Source organism: Notolepis coatsorum (genome assembly GCF_963971535.1).
Source record: "Notolepis coatsorum genome assembly, chromosome: 8".
Taxonomy (NCBI): Eukaryota; Metazoa; Chordata; class Actinopteri; order Aulopiformes; family Paralepididae; genus Notolepis; species Notolepis coatsorum.
Window position 1 is genome coordinate 137,717,051 of NC_140172.1, and position 24,405 is coordinate 137,741,455.

The 24,405-nt window shown below is 41.2% G+C and overlaps 1 protein-coding gene across 2 annotated transcripts in view; it reads left to right on the forward strand.

Moving 5' to 3' along the window:
* The first annotated feature begins 2,618 nt into the window (after positions 1-2,618).
* Positions 2,619-24,405, forward strand: part of frmd8 (FERM domain containing 8) — a 35,985-nt gene continuing 14,198 nt past the window's right edge. Inside the window, exons 1-5 of one of the 2 annotated variants that reach the window (XM_084320817.1) lie at positions 2,619-2,743; positions 9,128-9,219; positions 15,775-15,942; positions 19,873-19,974; positions 22,521-22,579. In XM_084320817.1, coding sequence (XP_084176943.1) covers positions 9,135-9,219; positions 15,775-15,942; positions 19,873-19,974; positions 22,521-22,579 — 414 coding nt within the window. In that variant the 5' untranslated portion in view covers positions 2,619-2,743; positions 9,128-9,134. Of the gene's footprint in view, positions 2,744-9,093; positions 9,220-15,774; positions 15,943-19,872; positions 19,975-22,520; positions 22,580-24,405 lie in introns of both variants that reach the window. The other variant, XM_084320818.1, reaches the window with a different exon arrangement.

Below are 24,405 nucleotides of genomic sequence, written 5' to 3' on the forward strand. Positions count from 1 at the left end.
CATCAGATCAGTTAGTATCGAACACGGAAATATTACACGCTAAAACTCACCCCAGTCTCCGCGGGCCGTTGGGCGATCAGCGTGGGGTAGACAGTTTTCCATTATGGGATGTCAAAATACCCGGTCCATTTCCAGGATGTATAATAGTATATACGTCCAAATCATGTTGTTTATCGAGTTATTGGCAACGGATCGCTATGTATTGTGTCAAGATGGAGTCGCGGGAGCTATAGAGAGTGGCCGGAAGTAATATGGGTGATCAGCACTTCATCCACATGACTTCCTGTTTGGCGCTTCTGCCGATCGGCCACCAGATGGCGCTCTTGAACCGCTAGAGGGTTGAGAGGAGGCCAGCACTGTGTCTCAGGGCTGCGGAGGAAAAATATGATTTCGATCACAGATTTTTTTGAAATATTGATATTAAAGACGAGTTAGGGCGTTCCTCTGCAACTTTAGCATGGCTAGGAAAGACGCCTAAACACGTTTTCGGCACTTAAAGTGTTAACAGATTGCAGAATGGGTACAATACAGTACGGCTCAATACACACAATTGTTAAGGGGATGCAGACCAGAGAAAGACTTTCGTCTTGTTTACATCAGGGTCCCCCATTTCGTGGGATTATGCCCCCCCCCCCCCTCCCCGCAGCGATATTAATATTTGATTAGAAACGCAAACATGGAAGGTTCGGGGGGGAAGGCAGCGCATCCCTCGCACTCTCGTCCCCCCGCCCCCCTCCTCCTCACAAGCTCCATGTAACGCGGAAGTGCAGTGGTCTATGCCATGTCGCGCAGCTCCTCTCTGATTGAGTCTCATACCGTTGAGGGCTGTCAATCATTCAACCCGCGTTCGTGGGTGGCGTGAGGCAAATCTGCACGGGCAGGGCTTAGATGACTCAAATAGCCTATTTTGATTGGATAATAGAATAAAAAGATCAACCAGTGCAGGGAAAGTTGCACTTGAGTGATTGACAGCTAGCCATTACTGCAGTTGTGAGCACTGCAGACCTGATCAGAGAGCTCAGAGAGCAGTGGCGGCCCGTCAATGGGGGCGCTAGAGCGCCGCCCTCCCTGTTAAAAGAGAGAAGAAGAAGACATTATTTTTTTTATAGCCCTATAAATAATATAAACATGTTTAAAATGAATAATATTTACTCATTTTAAGTATGTTTGTGTTTCCAATGCACAATATAACGTTAATATATCAAATATAAATAATTGTTTTCATGAACAGGAAGTGACTGTCTGATAGAGAATACGTTCCGTAGCCGCATTTCTCTCGGGCAACCCGTAGCCGCATTTCTCTCGGGCTAGACGCAATAGCGCTTACAATGGGCGTGCACGCCGTGCACTGGTTTCATCGCTGTATCCGTCGCAGCCAATCAACAGCAGCCAAATGCGTAACGCGCTGTGCGTTGAAATATGATGTATTATGATGGAAGCCGGGCGCGTTTTAAAGCGATCAAAGCAAGCAGCGTCTATAATTTCCGTAGCCGCATTTCTCGGAGACGCTCTCTGATTGGCCAATGCCAGTTTTTTCCGTAGCCGCATTTCACGGAGACGCTCTCTCTGATTGGCCGACGCCAGTTTCTGGTTAGTAGATAGTTACTCAATGCTAGCTGTTGTGTTGTTGTGATGCAGTCACACTTTGTCTTAGAGCGTGACGGCAAGTTCTTTCGACGGTTAAGCTTAGGCACTCTTTCAAAGTTGGTTAAGGTTAGAGTTTGTATTAGAGCAGGGCGATAGGAACGCCAGGTAGTTTGCAGGCTGTTCGACGCGGAAATGGGCAAAGACACAGCTCGTCACTCACACAGTACTTGTTGCCTAAGGCTAACAAGAAGCTATATATGGATGCAGTGTGGACATGGATGGACATCAACACAGTCTGGACAGTGGATATACTTTATCAAGCCCTTCTGCCTGCTGGACCACTGTGCGTTTAAACTTAACAAGTGAGAGTTGCGATATCTCTCTCTCTCTCTCTCTCTCTCTCTCTCTCTCTCTCTCTCTCTCTCTCTCTCTCTCTCTCTCTCTCACTCTCTCTCTGATTGTGTAGGGCATATTGGAAGCCTGGCTGCATTTGACTGACTGTGATCATATATTGATTGATTGATTGGCAATGGTGATAGTTGTACCTAATTAAATATTCGCCAATGCGTGGTACATGTTTGCAAAATGTTTGGTATAGCGCCCCTCATGGAGAAGAATGTACCGGCCGCCACTGTCAGAGAGCGTGGCCATTTTTGAAGAAAAAAAAATATTCACTGGCATTTGTTTACAGAGGAAAACATTTCTAATAATAAAAATAATAATAATAAAAATAATAATAATAATAATAATAATAATAATAATAATAATAATAATAATAATAATAATAATAATAATAATAATAATAATAATAATAATAATAATAATAATAATAAAAAATTACGTGTTTCAGTGTTGTCATGGAATAACCTCAACATTACTCCCCGACTATTAGTCATTCAATAATGACATTATCATTCTACACAACTACCTCAGAAAGAATCATTCAAAATGTACGACTCGTTCACGAGTAACACATCATTACAACAAACGACGCTAGTGGAACTGTTGCAGTTCCCGGAAAGCTCGTTTATAAAGCTGGCTAGCTTGGTGGCGGCTCTCAAATACAACTACTTGATAACCATTATCGTACCGTTTTAGTTGCCCCCACCGATACGCGTTTTCTAGACTGGACTGTCTTGTCTACAAGGAACACACGGTGAGTTCATATCAATAATATCACATTTTGATACTTTAGCAACGTTATTTAACACCAGAAACTTGCTAACTAACGACTTCCGACCGAGGCGCGAGCGGGCGGGGCTAGCGGGAAAAAACACCCCGCGCGGGGTTTGATTGATTGAACATTTTAGTAACAGATTTCAGAATGGGTACAACAATACAGTACAGCTCAATACACCGGCGACCGTCGGTTGTGTGATAGTAAAGGGTTAACCTTCTGTAGTGTGGCAGTGAAAGGGTTATCCGGCTGGTGTGTGGCAGTGAAAGGGTTAACCTGTGTATTGTCGCAGTGAAAGGGTTAACCGTTTTGGTAGTGTGGCAGTGAAAGGGTTAACATTCTGTGTGTTGTCGCAGTGAAAGGGTTAACCGGCTGCTGTGTGGCAGTGAAAGGGTTAACATTCTGTGTATTGTCGCAGTGAAAGGGTTAACCGTTTTGGTAGTGCGGCAGTGAAAGGGTTAAGGGGATGCAGACCAGAGAAAGATCTTCGTCTTGTTTACATCAGGGTCTCCCCTTTTCAATTAATCTCCCTGACCTGACCATAATATATACATTATTTAGCATCATACTAGAATCTGTAATTCTGTCAAACAGCAACATCTAGAAGAGTAGGTAAAAGATCCCCGCTTGCTATTGAACTTTGTTTACATGTTTTGTTTTGGTCTAGACTCTGGTGTGTATATGTTGGGAGTTTAGTAACTTAATATACTGTGAGGTGAGTTTCTCCAGACCTCTCTTGGCAGCAGGGCCTGATTGTATAAACACCTAGCCTAGTGATCACTGTTTGACAACATTACAGATTTGTCCTTTAAGCTTGTTGCCAGATATCTGTAAGCAGCATATCTGCTGGCAGCTGCCATGCAAGCTTTTTTTTCTCCTGAAAAGAGAGAATCTGTTCACCTTCTTAGACTGAGATACCTCTTCAAACTTGACAACATGACCCTGTCTATGGTGAAAATTTAACTACATGATTATTGCCCAGCGTTGTGTTTGTCTATACCACTAGTACAGGGTTCCCACGGTACCTGAAAAACATGGAATTAACTTTTTCATTTTCCAGGTATGGAAAAGTCATGGAAACTGAGCAAAAGTGAACACTTACATGGAAATAGAAACAGTTGTCCTGGACAATTGTATTGGATGATGTGTAAAATAGTAATAAAATGAAACTATTGAGCACAAAATTTATAAAAACCCTCTTGGCATCCTATATGGTATATTTGATGTTGGAATTTGATGCAGGCAACTTGGTGATATGGACTTTAAAAGTATAGTTTCGGATTGGTGGACTTCAGGAATAATAACGTTACTCGCGATCTCAATAGAGGGGTCAAATACATGCATTTCCCAGCCAACACGGGAGCCTTGACATCTACAGTCTGTCTTGTTTTGGATGAATGCGTAGAAATGAAAAACGGAAATCTTGTTTTATTAAAGTAGTTTTGACATATGTGATATAGATAAAGATATTGTTTCATTGTGTATTGATTAACTTTACATTTGCACTTCATTACTTTACAAAACGTATACTGGCACATGGGTCTAATACAGCAATGGATTATGGGTAAATGCAATGTTAAAGCAGTGCCAATGTAAGACTGACTTTACATTAAACGAATGACAATAATATAGTATAAAGTAGGGTATTATTTGGACTAAAGAATGGTGTTGTCTCACCCTACTCGCATGTTGAGGGAGAGCACCATACATTATACACTGAGAAACCACGGCCGAGAGTGAGCTCTCCGGGAACAACCCCACTTTGCCCGACATTTTCTCGGCAACCGCCTTCTGGTCTCACTTCCTGTTCTAATGTTCTAATCTACACTGCTGCCACCTGTCGTCACGGAGGGGAATTTCAGCCATTTTGTATAAATTTAAAAAAAACTGGAAAAATACGGGAATATATTTTAACGGGAGGACGGCAGGAGAGAAGGTTGAAATACGGGAGAATCCCGGGAAGGGTTGACAGGTATGACATGGAGTGCAATCTTGCTAGCCAACATTCAGTTTGCTAACTAACTAGCTACTGGCTAGTGTTGGCTAGCTTGCATTGCTAGCTAACTACCAATACATTTTCACATTAGGCTGTGACGTTACTTCTATACTAGTTGACATGAATAGTCTAGTCTTGATAAATTTTGTAACATTCATTCTTATATCTACTTTTAGCTGTTTTGTGATTTTTCGTTTTTTTTCTTAAAAAAGATTATACTACTAAATAGGAACATTTGGGGTGAGACATTTTTGAAAAATCATTGATCATGCCTAGACTGATTCTATACATCTATACTGTTAAACTAAGCTTACTAGTCGGGTTGCTGTACTGAGTAACCACAGGGGAACCAGCCTTATGTTTTCCCTTTTAGGTTCATTAGTTTGATTTACAAAAGAAGAGTAGGCATACTACCCCTTCTACGTAAGACTCATAATCTAATAAGACTAATAAATAAAGGAAAGAGGGAGGAGGAAGAGAAGAGGGGTGAAGATGAAAGAGGAGGAGAAGAAGAAGAGGAGGAGGAGAAGAGAGTAGAGGATGACAGAGGAAAAGGGAGAAGAGTGGAGAGGAGTTGAGAAGAGTAGGAAGAGAAGACAGGAGCAGACACAAGAGGGGAGGTGTGGAGAGAAGAGGACAGGATGAGATATGAGAGGAGTAGAAGAGAGAACATATATCAATCTCAGTGCTCATGTGTTTCAAAGTTCCAGTTCAATAAATAGTTTTTCATCTACAGCTTGTTGCATTATTTCATGCATTGATATGATCAATAAGATATAATCTCTAAGCATTTACAATGTAGACTTGACTGGCACATCTTTTAAATCAAGTAAGTAGTCAGGTGTCCTAGGGGGTTGTGTGTGTGAGGGGAGGGGGGCGCGGATGTGGGCAGAAAGCCTCAGGGGCCTATAGATCATCACTTAATATGGTACATGGAAAATCAGGAGGTAGCATGGAACATTTTTTCAAGGCAAGCGTGGGAACCCTGTACTAGTCAGACAGAGTAACACTCAAGTTCGACACTATTTGACGAACATTTCCACTTACCCTTAGCTGCCAGAGATGTACCCTGCTGACTTGTTGTACACAATTTGTAAGTCGCATTGGATAAAATCCTCAGCTAATTGTAAATGATTTGTGTTTGCTCAATCAATGCTTGATTGTTGTGTGTAGATTGTTCCAAGATGCGACCACAGAGAGAGAGAGGACATTCTGCTGTGGTTGAGTTGCATTGACTTTGAAGTAACTAGTGAGGGACCACGAACAGAATGAAGAATCTTAAGCTGTCAACATGTAAAGCCCTGTAGCTCTCTGATCAGTCCCATGGTCTGAAACCACAATGACTTCAAGATCCCAGATTGAGTCTTGTGTGAACAGCGTAGTGCGCATGCAATTTGTAAAGTCATGTAGGCTGCTTAACCTCTTAAGCCCTAGCCATATTTTCAGAAAATTCGCCTAAAAGTACATACCCAAGTAAATGGAAGATTGCTCCACTTCTACAAGGCCCATTTGCATGTTCTTGGTATCTAGGGACATCTATGGACCTCAGGGAATGTATTCAGAAATATTGTGTCAGTTACTATGCTTGAGTAAATTGTAATGAACGAACGAAAGGAGCATATAAATTATTATTATTATTATTATAATTGTTTCCATCTTTGATGGTGATTAACACCATGCTAACATTGACCAGACGTGAAAAATTGCCACTGAGCTCATTCAGCACCTTCTTGAGATCAAGTGTACTAAAAGCGAATAAAGGGCAGATGATTTACAGGCAGGGACCGAAACTAAAGCCCGCCGCCCGCCAGGGGCGGTCTGTTTTTACCTTTGGCGCATGACACTTAGAGGGCTGCCCGCCGTGTGGCGTGTAGACGTGTAGTTCATAAGCAGGCCCCTAAAAATATTTGTATGCGAACGGTAAAAATCAATTACGCGCACGCTGTGCGAATACAGATTATAGCCTCTCTCGTCTTTTTTTTCCTCCGCTGCGAGATCGTTAAAAAACTACAAGTCCCACATTGCACTCAAGCCAACGGTCCAATCACAGTAGAGTGAAGTGACTGGTTTCATGGGAAATAAAGCAAATGACCAATCAGAAGCTCAAATTTTTCTTGTTTACTTCCTGAAACTCCGCGATCAGGGCTCTCATTTTCCGAGACACCAACTTATTATAGTCTCTCTTACCAATAGCAATAGATTTTAGAACACCTAGATTTATCGATAGCAATAGTAATATAACGTTAATGCAACAAAACGAATGCCTTGCTTTGTTAATCATAACGTTGATGCAGTAGCGTATGTCGGTGTGTTGGCTGTAACGGACATGACAATAACATAACGTGTACACATTAAAATTGCGATAATCTATTCTAACATTTTCAAATCGATGCAGTTGAATTTCCCCCTTAGGATCGATGCATTGTTACACCCCTACACCAAAGTCACTGGCCCACTGTGTATCTGTGTGTATAATAACTTGGCTAGCGTTATCAACAGCAGAGGTGGGCAATGGGTCCAGCTGCAGCACCAGAGTGCAAGCGATGTGATGTAATTGGCAGACTCGACTGTCAATCAATGGTCTACCTGACACGCAAACTCAAACAATGTTTCTGTACTGGAGGTGTGATTGATTGATTGATTGAAAACTTTATTAACAGATTGCAGAATGGGTACAATACAGTACAGCTCAATACACACAATTGTTAAGGGGATGCAGACCAGAGAAAGACTTTCGTCTTGTTTACATCAGGGTCCCCCATTTCAATTAATCAGGAAAGTGTACAGTAGGAAAGTGTAGAGTATTTCAATAGGCAACCCTGAAAGGATTATTTTTCTAGAAGAGCAACACAGCCAAAACAGACAGTGGAGCTGTTTGCAGATAGCAAGCATTTTGACTTATTGCGTGGTGGCGATAATACAACTACAAGTATGATTATATAATATATATTTTATTTAAAAAAAAATTGTATATATAAAATATATATTGGCAGGTAAGAAATATGCTTGGCGGGTAGACTCTTCCCATCTACCCGCCACTGGCCGGTGAGTCAAAAAGTAAATTTCGCTCCCTGTTTACAGGGGGTTTTAACAATACTGAATTTTGCCATCCGGACACATTCAATTTGAAATATGAATATCAAGAGTTAAATCTGAGAATGAGAATGTAGGGCTGGGCGATATGGAAAAAAATCATATCGCGATAACGATATGATAATTTTATTTTATTTCTCGATATCGATAATTATCGAATTGTTATAAGTATAATTTTTTTTTGTTTCTTTTTTATGTTTATTATGTTTATTTTAATTTTTTTATTTATTTTGCAGCAATTCTTTGTCATTGCCGCCATCTTTAGTGTTACATCCCCTCACACTCCAGTTCTCAGGCTGCAGCTGGTTTAAAAGCTAAAGTAAACCGGCTTCTCTGCTGGCTGTGGCTCCAGAGGAGTTGAACAGTTCTGGCTCTGCTAGTTTATATTCGATCTTTTGGCACTTTTTTGGTGGACAAAAAACCACTGTGCACTGTGACTCGTGACTGGAGTCTAGTTCTGCTAGCACACATAGCCTACTGTGTACAGACGGTTTCAAAATGTATTTTAAATTAGAAAGCAAACAAAATAAATGGACAAGAGAAAAATAAATCTGAATTTGGTCAGTATTGTCATTTGGACAAGCAAAGCCATTACTTTAAGTTGCAGACAAGAAAGACGAGTCTTTCCACTGTCTCTGGTTTTAAAACTGCCCTGTTGCAGGTATTAAAAAAAAAAAACGATTTTTCGATTTTTTTTAAATTTCGATATTCGATATCGATTATTAAAATATATCGTGATATTTATCGTTATCTCGCCCAGCCCTATGAGAATGCACTGGAGCTGATCTGAGCTGCAATGCTAAGCTAGCTTTAGCTAGCGATCTTTCCCTCTGCCACTACGAAATTCAAGATCCCCTGCCTTATCGGAGATAAATCAATATTGGGTAATTTATCCACACAACAAAAGTAAATCAATTGAAAGCCAAAGTTATTTAATATTTTTTAAATTAAAAGTATTATTAATAGCCTGGTAGTTATACCAAAATAAACTCATGATTTGAAGCCATGCAATTCTGTGTGAAATCTGACATTCAGCAACACCCCCATAGCCCAAATGGAATGTTCCTATAGACATTCAGCGACACAAATGGAATGTTCCTATAGACATTCAGCGACACCCCCATAGCCCAAATGGAATATTCCTATAGACATTGGACACTGGTACAATGACAATAAAAAGTGATGGAATTGAATTGAAGTGATATTGAATTGAACCTGTGACTGATCTGTGCTTGTTTAGTTTCAGCTGGTGACGTGGTTTCCTTGTGTTCCAGGCGAGAGATGGAAGGAGACGAATGTGGTTTTCCTTCAGAGCCCTCGGATGACCAGTCTCAAAGTGGAAGTGTCACTTCTTCTGTCACCCGTGGTACAGTACTTAGTTCTCCTCTTCCTCTTCTTCTCCTTAACCCTTTCACTGCCACACGACAGAAGGTTAACCCTTTACTATCATACAACCAACGGTCGCCGTGTGGCAGTGAAAAGGTTAACCGGCTGTTGTGTGGCAGTGAAAGGGTTAACCTTCTGTATATTGTCGCAGTGAAAGGGTTAACCGTTTTGGTAGTGCGGCAGTGAAAGGGTTAAACTGGACTTGAACAAGTCTTTATTCGTAAGTAGCACACATTGCAACGTAGTCATGCAGCGACACATACTGTAGGAACATGCATGCATTCTTTGGGTCACGGATTACATTTCCCATCCCGTCGTTCAATGTTGAAACCATCCTGGTCTACACCAAAGTCTTCACCAACATCGGCAACGCCTACAACCCAATCACAGGGGCGTCTTCACAGCACCAGTGAGAGGAGCCTACAGCTTCAGATTTACTGCAGCTGATGTTAAATCAGGGGTGAACATGCATATCAGGATGTATAAAAATGAACAGAGAATCTTTAGTCTGTATGAACACAATAATACTGGCCACTATGAGTACATAACTAATGGCATCATCCTAGAGCTGGGGGAGGGGGACATTGTGTACATGCGTTTACCATCAGGTCAGGTGACAGGCTTCGTGATAACTCTAACAACTACAACATGTTCACTGGCTTCCTGCTCTGTCCTATGTGACCACACCAACCCGTGTTACCAAGTAAACAAATCACGTCGTTAGCTCTCAGAATGGTAGCCAGAAGCCCGCAGCATCTAGTGCTACTACGTTAGCATGTAGCCTAGCCATGGCAGACTATTTGATTCCTTAAGGGCTCGAAATTGCCTGGGTTTTGGTCATATGCTCCCGAAATGCTCCCGCTGTTTGGCTACTTCTATGTGCAGTGAAAACTACTCAAATGCTTTATAACCTAGTCATTGATTTAGTTCAGGGTATGCTAAGATTAGCCGCGGAGCTAACGCTAGCTAACGTGAGCTAACGCTAGTTAATCAAGCTCACAGAGAGAGATAAACAGCTGACAGCGGATAGTACAGGTACAAATACAATAATAAAGCGGGTGGGGGCTGTTGTGTAAACCTTGTACTCTTTAGTTCACATATAATAAGAGACGGATTATTTGCTTGCTCCACCAGTGCACCACAACAACACACCAACTCTCGTCACAACGCTTTACGGTATTTTCACAGCACTGTCGCAACATTACCGTAAAACGTGAACACCGTTGTGATACACTCGCTCCACTAGTGAGGACTGGTCTTGCCCTCTGCTGGCGCGTGTGTGCACTACACTCAAAACTCCGTTTCACTGTAATAGAAACTGAAGTGCATCTGTGATTTTGACGCCGGTATTGATTTTCAATACCGTCGGGATTTCTAAATACCCTGGTATACCGTAATACCGTCATACCGCCCAAGCCTAATACATAAGTATATAATTATGTGTTATACATATAAATATACACAGCTTGGTTTAGCTCGAAAAAATGCAAAAATATTTATGCCCTCCCACTCTGCTGATAGGATGCAGGCAGACGACTAGTTTAGACAATGAAAAGCTAAAATAGGAGACCTAGGGCAGAGAAGGAGAATGGTCGCTACAGTTTTACATTTCGATACACTATTATCTTCTCCTATAAGAATCAAGGAAAAGGCAGTTCTTGAAGAATAAGGGTTCAGGATCATCACATGTAAGAGGGAAACCTCTGGCACTCTTGTGTGGACTGGAGCTGAACAAGGGTGCTTGGATTTAGGTTTAAAAGCCTTTATTTTGTTTTGTGTAGAACAATGAAAAAGAATAAGCACCCGATGAAGACCTGAAAGGTCTTTTTCATTGTTGTACACAACAAGAATGTCAAGGTGGGGGCTTGTGAACTAAAATCTAAACTAAAAGTATTTTTGTTTCTGCTCCATGCAAGACTGCCTGAAGTATGTTCACTGTAAATGCTAGATCCCATGGACTGGAAGGATTAAATGCATTTGTAGATAGTGGGAGTGGTTAAGGTTAAGTTAGGGAATAGGTTTATAAACAACTTTGAATGTGAAAAAGTTGACGAGTCACAACTTTGCAGCTTGGACAAAAGGTGATGACCTGGGTTTTGTACTAGTACCATCTACCTTCAGTGAAGACAGTGTGTTTGTTCAAGCCTCTTCTTGACCCCATAGAGCACTCTTCCTCCTGTCAACTCATTATCAATAATATAAAAAAAAACACATCATATTTCAACATGGCACCGCCACCTTGTGTTAAACTGCTGTCGCCTCGCTGCTGGCTTTTCAAAAAGATGTGTCTTTTCAGTCTGACCGAACATTACAGCTAAAACATGACCTTTCGTACGACCTTTTTTACAACCTTCCAGGCTGTAAAAGGTTACTCTGCATGTGTTTGTTTAAATATTGGAAAACAGCAGACCTGTATTTTGAGTTATGATGGACCTCAGAAGAACATTCTTAAAAAAAAAAAAAAAAAATCATGTTTTTCCATCTCTGAGTCAAACTCTTTCAAGAGATACAGTGTGTGTTGCAGCTGGTAAGACATTTTTGTTTTATTAGGAGGGAGGGAGGGAGGGAGGGAGGGAGGGAGGGAGGGAGGGAGGGAGGGAGAGAGAAAGAAAGAGAGACGTTTACATTTCAGCACCAGAAAGTTTTCGTCATTAGCCACTGTGTTCAAGGCAGACATACGTAAGATAATATGTATTATTATTATTTATTATTAATCCCCCTTGGGGTCAGGGGTCATAGCAGCACAGAGGGGGGGGGGGGCATACAGGCAGGTTGATGGGAATGACAATACAAATATATGAGAACAAGTATCTTCCGCTGGCTGGAGTCATGTGACCTTGGCTGTGCGCTGCCCTTAAAGATCCCTCCACTCAGAAACATCTTTATTACGGTTAACTCTTCTTGAGGGGGGACATTAACTACACAGATTGTTATTTGTACTTGTCACCAGAGCAAATTTTTCACATTCTTCCCCTGGAGAGAGAGAGAGCGAGAGAGAGCTTCTCTGTACTTCCCTGAAATCTGAGTTGCATGTGTGATGTCACTAATAGGTTGAACCTATCATGGTCCAATATGTGGCAACTAGACTTGGATTTCCTGGTAAATATAAATGGCTGCTTGTTGTCAATTGGCATATGAATAGATCCTTGTATCTTAACCCTTTCACTGCCGCACTACCAAAACGGTTAACCCTTTCACTGCGACAACACACAGAAGGTTAACCCTTTCACTGCCGTCGGTTGTGTGATAGTAAAGGGTTAACCTTCTGCCGTGCGGCAGTGAAAGGGTTAATGAGGGTACAGGTGTAGAGATGCTGCTGAGACTAGTTTATACATTATTCAATATAGAAGATGTTTGAGGTTTTCAAATCTGTGGGGGGATTTAAAGTTAAAATGAGTAGAAATGTATATATTTATATCACTGCATATATATACACTACCGTTCCATGAAAACTCACTTTTATTTATCAAATGAGTTGCAAAATGAATAGAAAATATAGTCGAGACATTGACCAGGTTAGAAATAATGATTTCTATTTTGAAATACCGGTAATAATTGTGCCCTTCAAACTTTGCTTTCATTAAAGAATGCTCCCTTTGCAGCAATTACAGCAATGCAGACCTTTGGCATTCTAGCTGTTAATTTGTTGAGGGAATCTGAAGACATTTCACCCCACGCTTCCTGAAGCACCGCCCACAAGTTGGATTGGCTTGAAGTGCCTTCTTGCGTACCATACGGTCAAGCTGCTCCCACAACAGCTCAATGGGGTTGAGATCTGGTGACTGCGCTGGTCACTCCATTACAGACAGAATACCAGCTGCCTGCTTCTTCCCTAAATAGTTCTTGCATATTTTGGTCATTGTCCTGTTGGAAATTGGCTCCAACCAAGCACTGTCCACAGGGTATGGCATGGTGTTGCAAAATTGAGGGATAGCCTTCCTTATTCAAAATCCCCTTTATCTTGTACAATTCTCCCACTTTACCAGCACCAAAGCAGCCCCAGACCATCACATTACCTCCACCATGCTTGACAGATGGTGTCAGGCACTCTTCCAGCATCTTTTCACTTGTTCTGCGTCTCACAAATGTTCTTCTGTGTGATCCAAACACCTCAAACATCGAATCGTCTGTCCATAACACTTTTTTCCAATCTTCCTCTGTCCAATGTCTGTTATTTTGCCCATATTAATCTTTTCCTTTTATTGGCCAGTCTCCGATATGGCTTTTTCTTTGCCACTCTGCCTAGAAGTAGTCCAGTCATTATATGAAAAAACCTAGGACAAATTGCAACAGTAGCAAACTCAACTGATTTTGTATCCTCATTATGTCCTTAGTGAGGGAAAAAAAGTCCCAAGGAATCCCATCATGGGAAAGTTTTGAAAACGACCTATTCATATCGAAAAATGCCTGTTATAACATAGTGGTGAAAATTTTACTTTTAGATATCACTATAAAAACTCACAAGCTGATTACACACACAAAGACAAGAAAAAAAGTCAATCACAACTTCATTGAATTATTCTGTTTACTCATGCAAATCACACATTATCTTATTTGATATGCACCAATTAGCATACACGCCAGAACTAATCAAAACATTTGATAAAGACATTTTTTTCTTCTTGGAATATTAGTAGATAGGCTCTGTGGAGCTCAGTCCACGAGGATGGGGCTCAAGGGTTTATGTCCGTGGGGATAGGTCCATGGAGATGGGTTTTTTTAATAATAGGCGGAAATTACATATTTGTACAGCATGCAAAACACTACATGATTCTTGCACAAAACTACATGGGCTTAACATACATTTGGTATGTCTGTATAGGGGAGTCTTGTAGGTACCCATGTAACCCATTTCCATTAACATATATTGAGGTAGAAGGCCAAGGGACCATTTGAAAAATGGTGATGGCCATATTTCCCTCCCCAAAAAATCGTCTTAACTTTGAATAATTAGGTATGTAGCCCCCTTTCCAATGAGGTAACATGACATGGTTGGTCTCATTGGAAACCCGAGGTTGTCTAGAATCAAATGGTATCTTTACTTTTGAGCTACCTCAAAATTTGAACGCGTCACAATCTCTGAAAGACAGTGTCGTACATTGAAAAAAACCACATTTCCCATGATGGGATTCCTTGGGACTTTTTTTTCTCTCACTAAAGACATATTGAGGATACAAAATCAGTTGAGTTTGCTAATGTTGCAATTTGTCCTAGGTTTAGCCTAATTCTGGCCTATAATGACTGGACTAAAGGCCAGCTTCCCAGAGTCGCCTCTTCACTGTAGACGTTGACTCTGGCGTTTTGCGGGTACCATTTAATGAAGCTGCCAGTTCAGGACCTGTGTGACCTATTTCTCAAACTAGAAACTCGAATGTACTCGTCTTCTTGCTCAGTTGTGCACTGGGGCCTGCCACCTCTCTTTCTACTCCGATTAGAGCCTGTTTGTGCTGTTCTCTGAGGGGAGTAGTACACACTGTTGTAGGGAATGTTCAGTTTATTGGCAATTTCTCACATGGAATAGCCTTAATTTCTAAGAACAAGAATAGACTTGTTGAGTTTCATATGAAATTCTGGCCATTTTGAGAGTATAATCGAACCCACAAATGGGTTGCTCCAGATACTCAACTAGCTCAAAGGAAGGCCAGTTTTATAGCTTCTCTAACCAGCTAACCCGTTTTCAGCTGTTCTAACGTAATTGCACAAGGGTTTTCAAGGTTTTTCGAATCATTCATTAGCTTTCTAACGCGATTAGCAAACACAATGTACCATTAGAACACTGGAGTGATGGTTGCTGGAAATGGGCCTCTATACACCTATGTAGATATTCCATTAAAAACCAGACGTTTGCAGCTAAAATAGTCATTTACCACATTAACAATGTATAGTGTATTTCAGATTCATTTAATGTTATCTTCATTGAAAAAAACAATGCTTTTCTTAAAGAAATGAGGACATTTCGAAGTGACCCCAAGCTTTTGAACAGTAGTGTGTGTATATATACCCATATTTGTCTGAATATACCTTCATATAATCCCTCATATAATCTTGCTTGTACGCCTGCACATAACCCTTAGCTCTTAGTATGATGGCATGTACTATAATGCTGTATATACCATATGCTGTATATATATTTATTCTCACCGCATATATACCTATCCTCACCGGTCTGTACTTACTTACACATAGTCCCTTACTATATCTATATCTGTACATATCCTACTCTTACTAGTTACGCTGCTGCCCAGTGCCCAGTAGTAGTCATACTGTCTTTATTTATATAATGCAACTCTGTACATACATTTGATTAGCACTAATACTCAATAATACTAATCTATATATTTTATATCCAGTTTAATCACCTGTACATTGTATATTACTGTTGCACTTTACTGTTACATTTGCACTCTGGTTGGATGCCAAACCTCTTTTCGTTGTACTGTACTTGTGCTGCGTGATGACAATACATTTGAATCTAATCTAATCTTTGACTTAATGAAGTGTGTGTGTGTGTGTGTGTCCGTGCCCGCCCCCGCAGCTCAGGACGTGCTCATCTACCTGGTGGGCGAGGGCGCGGTGCACCTGTGCGTCGAGGGCGTGGGCTGCATCACGGTGCAGGAGCTGGGCCGCAGCGTCCGCGAGGCGCTCCACATCCCGGACTCTGCACAGGACGTGTTCGCCTTCTGGCTCTGCTCCCCGCTGCTGGGTGAGAGAGGGCAGACCTCTGGGGGACCTGCACGCGTGTATGCTTTTACCAACGCATTCGTGTTTCCGGGTTCCCGTTTTGCGCTCTGATTGGTCAGGTCATGTGACATGTGCGCCAATCGTGGGACGGCAAGTTCTGCGCCTATTTCCGGGTCGAACAGCCTGCAAACGACCTAACGCCTAGTTTATCACTGGTTAAGCTTAGGCGACTCTTTCGCAGTTGGTTACGGTTAGAGTTTGGAATCAGGGCTGGTGTTCTATTGCCATGCTCTAAGACAAACTCTAACCTTAACCAACTTCGAAAGAGCGCCTAAGCTTAACCAGTGTAGAAACTTGAGGTCCCACGATTGGGCGTACATGTCACATGACCTGGCCAATCAGAGACGCGAAAACACGAACGCGTTGGTAAAAGCATACAGGCGACCTGCACACACACTTGTCTCCTCAACTGTTCAACTGTTTCTTAAACTTTCTTCCTGTTGGTTCTGCTACAGATAGATAGATAGATAGATAGATGGATAGAAAACCTTATTGCCATTTCAACACATGGTTGATTGGGATTTGTCTTGGTGCCAAACATACAGTACATACAGTATAAAAACACTGTACAAAATGTACAGTTGAGTCTGCAGTCCACTAGAGGCACTAGAGCGCTGCTGAGATGTTTGACAGTGACATGCCCTCCAATCTTCACATTATATAGTCAATCATCCACTATGTGTACATTATAATAGTCAATCATCCACTATGAACATAGTCAATCATCCACTATGTGTATGATTGACCATTTAGTATAATACACATTGGGGGCCATTACCAGCCTCCCATGAATTACCCTAAAACCATACTTAAATTTTTTTTCTTTTTCACATATTGAACGATGGATACTCAATGTCAAATGGGCAATAGTATTGTATCCATAGCTATAATATAGTTATAGCCCTGCAAACACCGCCACGTATTCCTATACTTTAAAGCGTTGGCCTTTCAACCACACAGTACACAGCGCCCTCTGACGCTGAATGAGTTAAGTTACTAAACTCCAACCCACACATCAGGCCAAAGCAAAGCATTTAAACGAAGCTCAATTAGCCTAGAGAGGTCTCAGTTTGTTGGCGTTACAGATTCTACTTTAAAGGTGCTAGTGATTGCTAGGGGTGGGACGATACATCGATCCAGATCGATATATCGATCTATTATCAATAATCAAATAGGATCGATGCAACGTAAAAAGATCGATTCATATTGCGATACTCTTATTTTGAAAATCCGGCGACGGCGACGTCATATCCGCCCCGCGCCCACTGTTGTGAAACTCCGTGTATCCGGATCAACAGCGTCTAGAGCAGGGGTCAGCAACCTTTTTGACATGGAGTGCCTGTTTGAAATATAGTTGTAACTAGTGTGCCTCAACAATATTCCATGCATCCTCATTTTTTTTCTGATAATCAGGTATTTTTAATGATAATTTGTACATTATTACATCATTATTGTTATTGTTATTATTAACAATATTATTATGATGGTTGTATCAACCCTAAATCTGAGTTGGGGGGGGGATGCAATGCAGACAAACAGCTGCATACAGTGCGACCATTTCACTCACCATCGGTGTGTGTACTGTACATGTGCTGTCATAGCTCCACCTACAGGCCTAATGGAGAACACCAGGAGAACACCAGGATGTGAATGGAGGGTGAATGTGAGGTATATCGTGTAAATAAGTTTTGATTGATCGCAAGACTACACTGAAAAAATAATTATAATAATAAGTTACCAGAACTTTAAAATATTGAGTTCAGTTACTGTGCATTAAGGTTTTCAGTTTTCAATCCATAATAAGTTAACAGAAAAATAAGTACACAACCACATTATTTCAACCTAATAAAACTATGTTTATTGTCATTGTTTTAAGAACACAAGTTGACTTGCTAATACTCACATTTTGAGAAAAAAAATGGCTTTTAACATGTGCAATGTTCAATGAAATAGAAAAATAAATAATAAAATTTGTTGATTAATCCCACTGGTCACAATGGTGACCGTAATAATGTTTTTGTTATAAGGCTCTGCAAATGTTACTGAATGATGTAGCAATGTATTTTCAGCTAAATTGAAATAATAAACAAAAGGGTCTCAATTAAATATGTGGTAGTAAAAAGAACCTGTGGGAGGATTTCAACAAGATAAATGCGACAACAGTGCAAAATATTTCACTATAATATTTCAAAGCCAATGTTATTTTTTTTGCCTTTTTTTTTTATGTTGCCCCCCTGTGCCTATGAAAATGCCCCTGCGTGCCTATGCAGGCACGCATGCCTAGGGTTGCCTACCCCTGGTCTAGAGCGTCACTAGAGCAAGACTAGTGTGCCTATTCTGTGACCCAAAACATGTCCCTGCTGTTTTATTCTGCAACGGGTCCAATGCATCTAACCTGCTTTGCAATCCTCGCCACTCCATTATGCCCACGTTGCGTTAAAGATTGAAGATAACGTTACGTTAGCGTAAGCTAACAAGCTAACCCAGAGCCATAGGCAGAGAGAAGTGGGGACTGGGAAGCGTGTAGCTTTATGCCAAGCAAGCAGTGCAAAAATTTAACGTAGTGGCATGCAGTAATGCGCCTTTCATTTTCCGCCGCCCAGCGCCCAGGTCGCGCGGAAATAGGCTGTCTATTGCCATTCTCTTTGACAAACTCTAACCTTAACCAGCTCCTTAACAACGCCTAAACTTAACCGTTCTAACCTTAACCAACTCCGAAACCATGCCTAACCTTAACCATAGAAATTATATTGCCATTCTCTTTGACAAACTCTAACCTTAACCAGCTCCTTAACAGCGCCTAAACTTAACCGTTCTAACCTTAACCAACTCCGAAACAATGCCTAACCTTAACCTTAACCTTAACCATGCCTAACCTTAACCGGCGAAATAACCTTAACCGGCGAAATAATACACGTTAAAAAAAAATCACGTTAAAAAATATTTTCGATGGGATTCGAACTCGCCAGCAAACAAGCCATAGGATCCACAGCCATGTGTCCTTGCCAATTGAGCTATTGGTAGATACTGAATAAGGGGCGGTGACTTATATATATTGAGCTCCGCTCAAGGCGGGATCTCATGCGCATGCGCGGGCACCTCGCGCGAGCACGCCGGCGCACGCACGCACCTGAGCGAGCACGCCGCCGCCGGTGCACGCACGGTAGCATTTGTCTGAAAAGAAGGGCGCTTTACCGCACTAGCGTGCGGTGACGAATGCGGAAGCATTTTTGCACTGCTTGCTTAGCATTAACGTACAGGCGACTGGGAAGGAGGGTGCATTCTCGGAATAGCCCCACTAACAGGATCTGGCCGGTACTGCACCTTCGGATGCCTTTTCCAGCCAAAATACAGCTCTGTGACAGTGAATATGATATTAATATCGAGAAAAAAAAGAAAAACGAACCAAAAACAGTGAACAGGAGGTCTATTTGTATTAAAAACAATAGATTGTTTTTCATTTAAATGTCTGGAAGAGCTCAAAAAAAATGTCATGATATTTCTATTGCCTTTTTTTGTTGTTGATTTAAATGTTACTGTTTAAATAGTTGGCATATAATATAAATGGGCATATAATATCGTCTCATATCGATCGCAGGCACCTGAATCGAATCGTATCGTATCGTGGCAGACTGTGTGATATCGGATAATATCGTATCGTTGTCCAAAGAATCGATATCGTATCGTGATGAAACTGGTGATTCCCACCCCTAGTGATTGCGGGAGTTACCACAAAAACCTCAGACGACTTTGTCTTAAAATATTACATATATATTAAAAATAATTTATCTTCAAGTAAATAACTATGTAAAACATATTGCGTTGAGCAGATATTGAAGTGAACAAATAAAAACGTTAAATGAATTAACCGCTGTCTCTGTTTTCCCCTCAGAGCTGCAGTTGAAGCCCAGCCACCAGCCCTACAAGCTGTGTCGTCAGTGGCAGGACCTGCTGTACCGCTTCACAGAGGCCTCGGTGGACGACATCGCACAAGGTCGGCTGTTGCTGTTGATTCAGTTGTCTCTAGAAGAAGATTACTTTATTGTCAATGTACACAAGGCAATTATATATTGAAATTCTTTATTGGGAAAACCACATTGAGATACAGTACAGGAAGTCCTTCATTCCGACAGCCATCAGACTATACAATGCATCACTGTGCATCACTGAGCACAGAGTGACAGTTACCATCTTCTTACCAGACTCTTACTTTTGAAACAACACTGCAATATTACACTTACTGTAGGCTTCTGTATATTTCTTACTGTAATTATTTACTGTATATTTTATTCTATTCTTATTTTTAGGCAATTTGTTTTGTTATTCTTATTTGTGACTTGTTCTGTCTAAGTGTTTAATGTGAGCGATTTGTAATTTCCCTCTGGATAATACAAGTATTTCTATTCTATTCTAGTATCTCGTTTTCGAGAGGGTCCCACAGAAATTAAATGTGTCTTTTCACATATCCCTCCTAGTTACACACACTCACAGTCCTCATATCCCTTCTAGTTACACATACACACAGTCCTCATATCCCTTCTAGTTACACATACACACAGTCCTCATATCCCTACTAGTTACACACAGTCCTCATATCCCTCCTAGTTACACACAGTCCTCATATCCCTCCTAGTTACACACAGTCCTCATATCCCTCCTAGTTACACATACACACAGTCCTCATATCCCTCCTAGTTACACATACACACAGTCCTCATATCCCTCCTAGTTACACATACACACAGTCCTCATATCCCTTCTAGTTACACATACACACGGTCCTCATATCCCTTCTAGTTACACATACGCACAGTCCTCATATCCCTCCTAGTTACACGTACACACAGTCCTCATATCCCTTCTAGTTACACATACACACAGTCCTCATATCCCTCCTAGTTATACAGTCCTCATATCCCTCCTAGTTACACATACACACAGTCCTCATATCCCTCCTAGTTACATACATAAACACAGTCCTCATATCCCTTCTAGTTACACATACACACAGTCCTCATATCCCTCCTAGTTACACATACACAGTCCTCATATCCCTCCTAGTTACACATACAGTCCTCATATCCCTCCTAGTTACACACAGTCCTCATATCCCTCTTAGTTACACATACACACAGTCCTCATATCCCTTCTAGTTACACACACAGTCCTCATATCCCTCCTAGTTACACATACACACAGTCCTCATATCCCTTCTAGTTACACATACACACAGTCCTCATATCCCTTCTAGTTGCACATACACACAGTCCTCATATCCCTCCTAGTTACACATACACACAGTCCTCATATCCCTTCTAGTTACACACACAGTCCTCATATCCCTCCTAGTTACACATACACACAGTCCTCATATCCCTCCTAGTTACACATACACACAGTCCTCATATCCTTTCTAGTTATACACACAGTCCTCATATCCCTCCTAGTTACACATACACACAGTCCTCATATCCCTTCTAGTTACACACACAGTCCTCATATCCCTTCTAGTTACACATACACACAGTCCTCATATCCCTTCTAGTTGCACATACACACAGTCCTCATATCCCTCCTAGTTACACATACACACAGTCCTCGTATCCCTTCTAGTTACACATACACACAGTCCTCATATCCCTTCTAGTTACACATACACACAGTCCTCATATCCCTTCTAGTTACACACAGTCCTCATATCCCTTCTAGTTACACATACACACAGTCCTCATATCCCTTCTAGTTACACACAGTCCTCATATCCCTTCTAGTTACACATACACACAGTGCTCATATCCCTCCTAGTTATACATACATACTGACCCTCTGCTCTGACTCTCTGCTCTGACCCTCTGTTCTGCAAGTGGACACTCGCATGACATATGGTATTACTGATGAACAACTAGACTCTTACTGATGTAGATGAACAACTAGGCAACAAACGCAGTGAGACACAGACACAAAAATCTTGTCAAATGTTTTCTTTGTGATTAAAGCAACAATGCTGGGGCCCATTGGTTGCCCAAAGTCTTGCCCCATCACTGGTTTTAGAACCAACAACCCTCCGCACAGCAAACTGCGAGGCAACGTTACTTGGAGACGTTGCGTCCAATTGATAGATTATTGTCCTCAATTATATCACAATATCCTTCTTATTTTATGTCACGACATTTAAAGGCCCGATCTTGAATTGTACACATTTAAAAATGTTCTTAACCCATCGCACGTCAGAATATAGGTCTGTGTTGCCCCAGTGTCGGCAAACATTACCGGCGTGAACTTTTTACAACCACAAAATACCGCAAATGCATGTAAAAAGTCACATCTAGCTGCCATTCCGTGTTAGTCCTTCTATCAAGTGCTCAGTCAATCAACTACAGAATGGAAACATGTCTGTTTAAATGTTTACATTTCTGTAGGCGGGGCCACCAGTTTGTTTATGTTTGGACAGATTTCCGTCTGTTATTTCAATTGATATTCATCTACAGTGTATATACTGTACCTCCCCAGCTATAATTGTCTTCTTCTTCTTCTCTTCAGATGAACCATGTCTCCAGTACAGGCGGAACGTTCTATATCCCAAGTCTAAAGAGCTACAGGTACCAGTAGCCCAAGGTTCTAACCTCTTAACACATTAACTGCCACGCAGTTTGCCCCTCTCATGCCCATCTCTGCCACCACTCTAAGCCTATGGAGATGTTCACCTTCTTTGCAGGGCTATAATTTTTTAAATTGTATTGCTAAATTGACATTACTATGGCCCATTCAACATCGATTATCTATCGTTCAGGATGTGGGAACGTTATACTTTTTCATTCATAGATTCTTCCAAAAATACCGTCTAGAATATAAGTATGTTTTTATCGTTTTCTGCAGTAATTCCTAGAACGTGAGTTATAGGCATAAACGCATATATAGATGATCAACTGCCGTTTATTGTAGGGGTGGGACGATACATCGATCCAGATCGATACATCGATGTAATTATCAACAATCGAATCGGATCGATGCGATGTAATAAGATCGATTCATATCGATACTCTTATTTTGAAAATCCTGTGGCGAGTCTCATATCCGCCCAAGAACAACAGCAGTAGCTCCGTGTGTGTAGACGTTACAGCATAGCATTCTCCCTTTCTGTGTGTGTGTGTGCGCGCGTCTTTGGAAAGACCAGATGAGGTCAGAGGAGTTTGATGTTTAAATGTTATTTAAACATAAACAATATAATACATAATAAATGTAGGCCTATACATGATCATGCAACATCAACAAATTGTTGTAGGAACGGTTTGGGAGAGGGAGGTTGTGAGTTTTGAGTTCCAAAAAATGTAGCTTAAAGTTTAAAGCTCAATATATAAAAACGTGGCACTTTACAGTGAACAGGAGGTCTATTTGTATTAAAAACAATAGATTGATTTTCCTTTAAATGTCTGGAAGAGCTCAAAAATACAAATGTCAAATGATATTTTCATTACCTTTTTTTTGTTGATCTAAATGTTACTGATTGTGTTAAATGGGCATATGATATCATCTCATATCGATCGCAGGCACCTGAATCTAATCGTATCGTATTGTATCGTGAGAGACTTTGTGATATCGGCAAATATCGTATCGTTGTCCAAAGAATCGATATCGTATCGTATCATGATGAAACTGGTGATTCCCACCCCTAGTTTATTGCAGATACACGCTATATTAAAAATGTCAACTGTACACAATCCTAAACGTTATGACTCATCATGCGCGGATGGATGGGGGGGGGTCGTTTATAATTCCGTGATCGTCAGTAAATGCTTTATGTAGTATGGGTTGATTTATTGATCAGATGGTTTGTAAATAAAGAAATGTACAATCGCCTTGAAAATAACGTTACTGTCCTCTTACCGTTCGCCGATGAGACTGGAGGAAAAAGATCCCACTTATTTGACGTCGATCGACTAGATCCATTTCCGGTTTGTATGGCGCAATAAACGCCCAAATCATATCGATTATTGAGTTATGGCAGCGATCCATGCACGCCAGTGTGTGTGTGTAGTCCCGCAACATTATGTGACTGCCGGACGGATTTTCCAGATGCACCGAGACCCACTGTATCACCAGAGGCTGGGTGGCGGAATTATGAATGCCATGGCGAAAAAATGAAATATGATGTCAATAACATCGTACGCCGTGATTTGGCAGAATTCGCATGACCAGCAAACCCGTCGTACAACGTGATTGGCGGTCAATGTTACGACGTGTTTGCTGGCCATGCTAATGCCGGCTTATGCCGAGAACACAACAGTGAACACATAGTTGCAATGCATCTGTCAGTCGTACTTAACTATGTGTTCACTGTTGTGTTACTGCTTCTCGGCATAAGCCCCATAATAAGACCGTCTCTGGCTTCGTCCAGCGGACACCAGAGCTCAGCGATGCCACTCAC